This window comes from Siphateles boraxobius, unplaced genomic scaffold (assembly GCF_051911475.1).
Source record: "Siphateles boraxobius isolate OS27281-9 unplaced genomic scaffold, OSU_SipBor_1 48, whole genome shotgun sequence".
Lineage (NCBI taxonomy): Eukaryota > Metazoa > Chordata > Actinopteri > Cypriniformes > Leuciscidae > Siphateles > Siphateles boraxobius.
Window position 1 is genome coordinate 8978064 of NW_027509119.1, and position 7129 is coordinate 8985192.

Sequence of the window (7129 nt, forward strand, 5' to 3'; positions counted from 1 at the left end):
TCTCTGTGTCCTTGGGGCTATTCAGTTTACATTTCCATAATTTACTTTTCAGTTACAAAACATGAGATAGCCTACGATAAACTCTTGCATTACAATTCGTTGAGCCTAAAAACTAAATATTAACGTTTCTATTCTACCCAACAGCAAAAACGTCACTAATTTAAATTAATCAAAAAATGTAAATAACGTAAAAAACTTCACTATATGCCTATTTTTTTTTAAAGTACCTTGTACTGTCTCGTGACGGAGGTGCGCGATGACGTAACGTGCAGGGCGTGCTGACGTTCACCGCTTACTTTTAGCTGTGAACGTGCTGCTAGACTTGATTGAATGTGTTTTTTTCCCGTTAACTAGCGCGATAACTTTGTCTAGTGTCCTCTTCATCATTGTCTTAAAATATGTCTGCACTAGATGTCACCGTATTTCCAAAAGACTTTGCGTGGGGAGCTGCGACTGCTGCTTATCAAATAGAAGGTACATTTGACACTACACTAGTGTTCATTTACTGTAGTAAACGTTGCGGTGGTTGTCGACTTTATCTGATTTAACTCACTTGCAAATTCAGCATTTCAGGATGCATGTAATAGCAAACAATTTGTAATTATTTAGAATATAGAGTTGTTCAGTAATACAAGGTTTTTAACGTGGCATCATTATATTGTCATGTTTTTTTTAACAAATACCATGGTAATATGGTCTTCTTCATTATAGTACGATGCAAATACCATGGCAAGGTGATATCGCTAGATTATAACACCCCAGTACTTTTTGTTGAAGGCAGATGTGTATAGTTATTTTGTAGCAGTCAACGTTTGTTATTTGACAGAATGACAATAGAAAATTTAAATGAGATTATTTATAATGGGTCTAAACTTTCCTTTCAATTCCTTAAATTATCTTGCAGGAGGCTGGAATATGGATGGTAGAGGCCCCAGCGTATGGGACACATTCTGTCACGTCAAAGGACGGGTGGTTGAAGACCATAATGGAGATGTAGCCTGTAACAGCTATCAGCTCTGGAAAGAGGACCTGAAATGTATCCAACAGCTTGGTCTCACCCATTACCGTCTGTCCATATCCTGGTCACGGCTCCTTCCCGATGGAACCACAAATCATGTCAATCCAAAAGGTGCTTATGGCAAAAAAAAAACTCTTTGTGAGGTTCATAAGAGTCAAATCAAAAAAGTAAATCCCTTGTTCTTTCTCTGTGCTAAACAGATTTACAAACACTGTAAATAATACTTTGAAATAATAACTTCTCACTAAAAACACAAAAAGTACAATTAGATATTTATCCAAATAGCATAAATATTCACCTGTAGGAACAGGAAAATATGAAAAACGAGTCAAAATACTTTTATTGAAGTTGTAGCATTCTTAAGCCTTGAACAATTTTGAGTAAACAAAGCATCAACTTTTGTGTTTAAAATTCAAGTGCCATCGTAATGTTTAATCAAAAACCTCTCAACAACATCTCTTTTCTGATGATGTCACTCACAGGAGATCATAGCAATTAACAACTACGGTCCAATCAATTTCTAATGGACAAAATCAAGTCCTGGCCTAATTTTGCCTAGCTTGTTTACCCATTGCACTCGGACATACATTAGTCACATTATTGAGGAAAATATCTACTTCATGCCGACTCTAAATTATTTTAACGATTGACACGGACAATGTAAAAAAAGTTTAATTTTGGCCTACTAGTTACCTAAATCATTATACTTCCTGAAGTTGCTTACCTGCGTTTTTGACCTTTTTTCTGTAACCCTCAGGTGTGGCTTATTATAACCAAGTGATCGACGACTTGATTGCTTGGGATGTGACACCCATGATCACATTGTACCACATGGACTTACCTCAGGCCTTACAGGATCTTGGCGGATGGAACTCGGCAGATATTGCAGACATCTTTGAAAGTTATGCCAGGTTTTGCTTTAAGACCTTTGGGGACAGAGTGAAGCTCTGGATCACACTGAACGAGCCCTATGTTTGTGCCAAGCTGGGTCATGAGGATGGCACCTTTGCCCCTGGGATCAAAGATCCAGGAATATCAGTCTACTTGGCGGGACATAACATGCTGCGTGCCCACACCAAAGCCTGGCATACTTATAATGCTCATTTCAGGTCTTCACAAGGAGGGCAAGTCTCTCTTGCCCTGAACAGTGACTGGGCAGAGCCGTTGAACCCGGACTGTCCTAAAGATGCTGCAGCCACTGAGCGCTACAAGGACTTCACTCTGGGCTGGTTTGCCTGCCCTGTGTTTTGCACAGGAGATTACCCAGAGTCCATGAGATTCAGGATTGAGAACAGGAGCTTGGATCTGGGATACAATCAGGGCCATCGGCTACCCCATTTCTCAAAGGAAGAGCCCACTCCTTTGGGCACAGTGGATTTCTTTGCGCTAAACTATTACACCTCTCGGAAAGTCAAAGATCTAAGTAGTGCTGGTAAGAACAACAAGCTCAGTTTTGTGGGGGATCAGGGGGCCGAGGGGGTTATTGACCCGTCATGGCCCATATGTGGGGTTCACTGGTTGGCTGTTGTTCCTGATGGATTGCGGAAATTGCTGAAATATATAAAGGTACCTTCAATTATTTGTGCAAGATTCTCTCTAAATTTCCTTTATTTTGAATTTAATTAGGAGTATATTTATATATTTACAGTGATTCATATATTGTCTTATTAACAAAATCATTTACATTTGCTCGTTTTTTTAGGAAACATATACCAGTCTGCCCATCTATATCACTGAAAATGGCTTTTCGCAGACGGGGCCGGTTCAGATAGAAGATGCCGACCGCGCACAGTTCTATCAGGAGACACTGCAGGAAGTTGGCAAAGGTACTGTCATATTAACACTGCGCAATGTACTATAAAATAGCTCAAGAGTATAAAGGTTATTTTATACAGTTAATTTTATACAGACTAGTAATGCCTTTGTGAAAAAGTGTGCTTCAATGCGCAGTTGTATTGTTCTTAAACAAAAATAAATAGTTTTTCCTTAAAAAAACAAACTTGCAGATCATTTAATTTTAATGAAATAACAGGATATTTAAGTGTAATTAAAAGAGAGTACACTTTCATGACTTTATTAACACTTTTTAAAAGTGCACTTTGTAATAATGTCAAATGAAATGTTTTACTTTAAAAGTGCTTCTTAAATAATTACTTTAATAATCATTTGTTGTCCTAAAAAAACACCTTTTTTGATGTGTTGACTATAACATACTTAAAAATTTGCAATGTACTAGATTATTATTTGAAGTGTAGTGTCTTATTCAATATTATATTAATTACATTTATATTTACATTATATTATTTATATTACATTTATAAATTTGGGAGATTTTGAAGCCCCAAAAATGCATCCATCCATCATAAAAAAATCATCCATAGGGGGTTAATACAGACCTTGTGAAGCGAAGCGATGAAAATATCCATATTTAAAACTTTATTAGCTATAATAACTACGGCCATATGCAACGATTTGCGGCGAAAGAGGGACCTCTGACCTGACACATGATATATTGACGAACACGTAAGCGCAGAGGATAGAGCAAAATAAAACACCAGTCACGAACTAGAAGTCTAAAATGAGAAATTTTAAAGAGAAATCTCAGAGGGTTTTGATATAATAGAAGAGGTGCTTGAGTTTGTTGCACAGCCCTATTTTTTAAAACCACGAGAGACGTCTAAGCTTACGATACTCCTACATCCGACGTCATACATGCGTCAGGGGTTACTCTTGAGGTGCAAATCGACTTGCACACTATGCGTACGGAAGCTATTTATTATAGCTAATAACGTTTTAAATATAGATTTTTTTCTTAAACGCATCGTTTCGCTTCAGAAGGCCTTTATTATCTATTTATCCCCCCGGAGCCATGTGGATTACTTTTATAGTGGATTGATGCACTTTTTTGGGCTTCAAATTTTGGGCTCCCATTCACTGCTATTATAAAGCTTGGAAGAGCCAGGCCATTTTTTAATATATCTCCAACTGTATTCGTCTTTACAAAGAATGTCATATACACCTAGGATGGCTTGAGGGTGAGTAAATCATCATGGGGTAAGTTTAATTTTTGGGTGGACTATCCATTTAAGTGTATTTCTTTTTCAAAAGGGTGGGTGTAGTCCTGAAATTGTAAAATCCAGTTGACAGGACAGTAAAGTCCTTGTATTGTAGCTTTGAGACCCAGAATACTGGAAGTTTTTCAAATTTTATATACTATATTATTATAATATGGGTGATGTGTTTGTTTTCCAGCTATCAGTCAAGATGGAGTGAATGTAAAGGCATATTTTGCCTGGTCACTGCTGGATAACTTTGAGTGGAATGATGGCTTCAATGTGCGCTTCGGCTTGTTTCATGTGGATTTCTCTACACCTGAACTAAAACGCACCATATACCGCTCAGGTAGAGCGTATGCTGCTGTCATATCCAAACATCGCTCTCAGACCAAACCCAAGAGCATTTAACAACATTACTATGAAACGAAATCAACGTTTTTAACACAAGAAGAAATTACATCAGGAAATGTCTGTAATTCTATTTTTTGCAGCCTAAATAATGATGAGCCTAACTGGTTACACTACAGTGTTGCTCGCTGTAAAACCAAGTGAGTCATTATCATTAAATCGAAGTTGGACTTAATTCCTTTAGCTGAGGGTTCTTGAACATTTAGTATGAAGCATGAGCAAGAAAATCATGGTGTCAGTTCTAGTGTTTTGTTGATAAATCCTGCCTCTGTGTGGCCAAAAATGGTATTAAATTTGAAACAGCATTTAGTGCTGGTATATTTGCTGGGATTGCTTTATGCGAGTTCTACAGTCATTACACTCTCCTAATGGTGTAAAATGAGAATGTTCATGAGATATTAACATAACAGGTTGTAGTAATTTTACATGCAAACTGAAGTGTCATTAACTGGATTGCACATGTAATTACCATTGGAAATGAGGGAATGCTGAATCTAACTGCTGCCCTAAACTCCCAAGGGAGTAAATGGCTGAAAAAATTAGCGTTCTGTTCTAATTATTCACCCAGGAACAGCCATTATTGCATCCTATAAATTAATAATATGAGTTCACAAATCATATTTGATTGTATTGTTTGAAATATTATAATCGGAGCTCAAGTGAATTAAGCAACAATAGAAGCTATTTTTAATCCACATGTGCCAGTCAGGGTGGCAAATATATTTTTATACAGGTTTCTTGACTGTAAATTAGTGTATTTAATTGTAACATTCAATCACCTCCACTGATGGTCAATTATACAGATGTCAAATTAATGGAGGCACATTTTTATTGGAACATACTTATATTTTGACACACTTATGAAATATTCAGCAACAAGGGAACTCATTAGATTAATATAAATTAACTGAATAATTTAGCTGCTAATTAACTATTTCCAGTATGAAGTAGATTATATTCAAAACCTAGAACTTGTGTCCTGGTACAGGGTTCCCACGATTAAAACCTGGAAATATCATTTAATATTTGTGAATTCCAGCCTGGAAAAAGTCACGGCAGTTAGCAAAAACGATTTTTGGTTACGCTCAAATATTTCATTGGGTATAAAAGTGCATTCTCTATAGTTCCTTTTAAAAATCCTTATTTATTAATCATGAACAACTAAATAATTCACTGCACTGGTCAAGAAGTGTGGGAACCGTGCTAGACAAGCGTCCTATAGATTTCAGCCTCAGTGACAGTACGTGTTAAATGATATGGCTCCGGTGTTGGCGGGAGAAGCAGGGAGTAAAAGACGGTCGAAACAGAAAGATGTAGAAACAGAGATACCCTGTGAGATAAAGGCAGTCCCAATGAATAAACCACAGAAGAAGAAGAAAAACAAAGCTTGTATGCGAGAGAATCCATTTCAAAGTGCCTTATCTAATAAAGTCAGATGTTGAAATCAGCTCTCCTGATGATGCAAGTGTTACATTTGGTCATTTTGATATCATAATACATCTATAGGCCAGAAATCACATTATTATAGCACAATGAATAGATAAAGCACCAAAAGTAACAATACACCGATAACTGATGTTTTATGTAATTACAATACTTGAATGAAGAACCTCGTGAAATGAATGACTGAATGCTTCCAATCAAAGAAATATTTGTCAAATTAACATGACTTGAGGCCTTCCTTGAATTGACCAATTTCTACAATATAGAATTATTAATTTACTATTATATAATTCTGAATCAACATGCACCAATGCCAATTTTTCTATATATTGTAATCATTATGTTCACAACTTGTAATAATTACTTCAATGAGCTCATTGTTTCTGCCTTAAATGAATACATGATGTTAGCTAACTGCGTGATTTGTATGTATATTTCTTAAATACATAACTTGTCTTGGACACAGTCACCTCCGATAACAGATCACTCTAAATTGTAATGTAGACGCATGCATTTACTGTAAAGCTGCTCTGAAACAATATGTATTGTGAAAAATGTATTGCTTTCATTTTCAAACTCCTGATTTTAAATCAAAATTAGATTAGATACTATGGAATTAATATTTAACATTGACGGGTCAGTAGTAGGCATTCAAAAAGATAAAGAATATATTTTCAATGTAAAAGATAGAGTTGTATTGGAGACGTTAATAAAAGTAAACTCTCCCATACCATCGTGACATTCAATTGACTGACTACAGCCTATTTGGACTGAAGTGAATGGGAACACTAATGGCACAATTACAAGGGATTCGCCATTTCTGCTGGCATGTATATTTTCATTTCCATTTAGTCCTGTATAATTGGCACTCACTGTGAACTGTCAACATCTGAGTGGCTGAAAAAGGCCTCCCTCGGGCCCCAATAATGACAGGATTATATTCTCAATTGATACTGCAAAGTCTTTGTTTGTATGAGATCTCAAAAAAAATCCCCTATAAGATTTAAACCAAGAAGCTGCAAAGATCATAGCACCAAGTATATTGCTATTTTTAGTGAAATAATTATTGGAAACTAATGTCCCCATTTCTGTTCAGCCATATTCTCTTATTCAACCACTTTTGAAGTGAGAAAAAAAAAATCTTTAACAGTTTTGGGGAGTACTGCATTACAAGTAACGCAAGTTACATAATCAGGTTATTTTT

At 36.1% G+C, this 7129-nt stretch overlaps 1 protein-coding gene across 1 annotated transcript; it reads left to right on the forward strand.

Moving 5' to 3' along the window:
* Nucleotides 1–258: 258 nt before the first annotated feature.
* gba3 (glucosidase, beta, acid 3) lies at nucleotides 259–6655 on the forward strand. Its single transcript, XM_077201866.1, has 5 exons — nucleotides 259–474; nucleotides 905–1129; nucleotides 1776–2584; nucleotides 2721–2844; nucleotides 4271–6655. The coding sequence occupies exons 1-5, from the start codon at nucleotides 399–401 to the stop codon at nucleotides 4480–4482; spliced, it is 1446 nt and encodes a 481-aa protein (XP_077057981.1). The 5' UTR covers nucleotides 259–398; the 3' UTR covers nucleotides 4483–6655.
* Nucleotides 6656–7129: the final 474 nt, after the last annotated feature.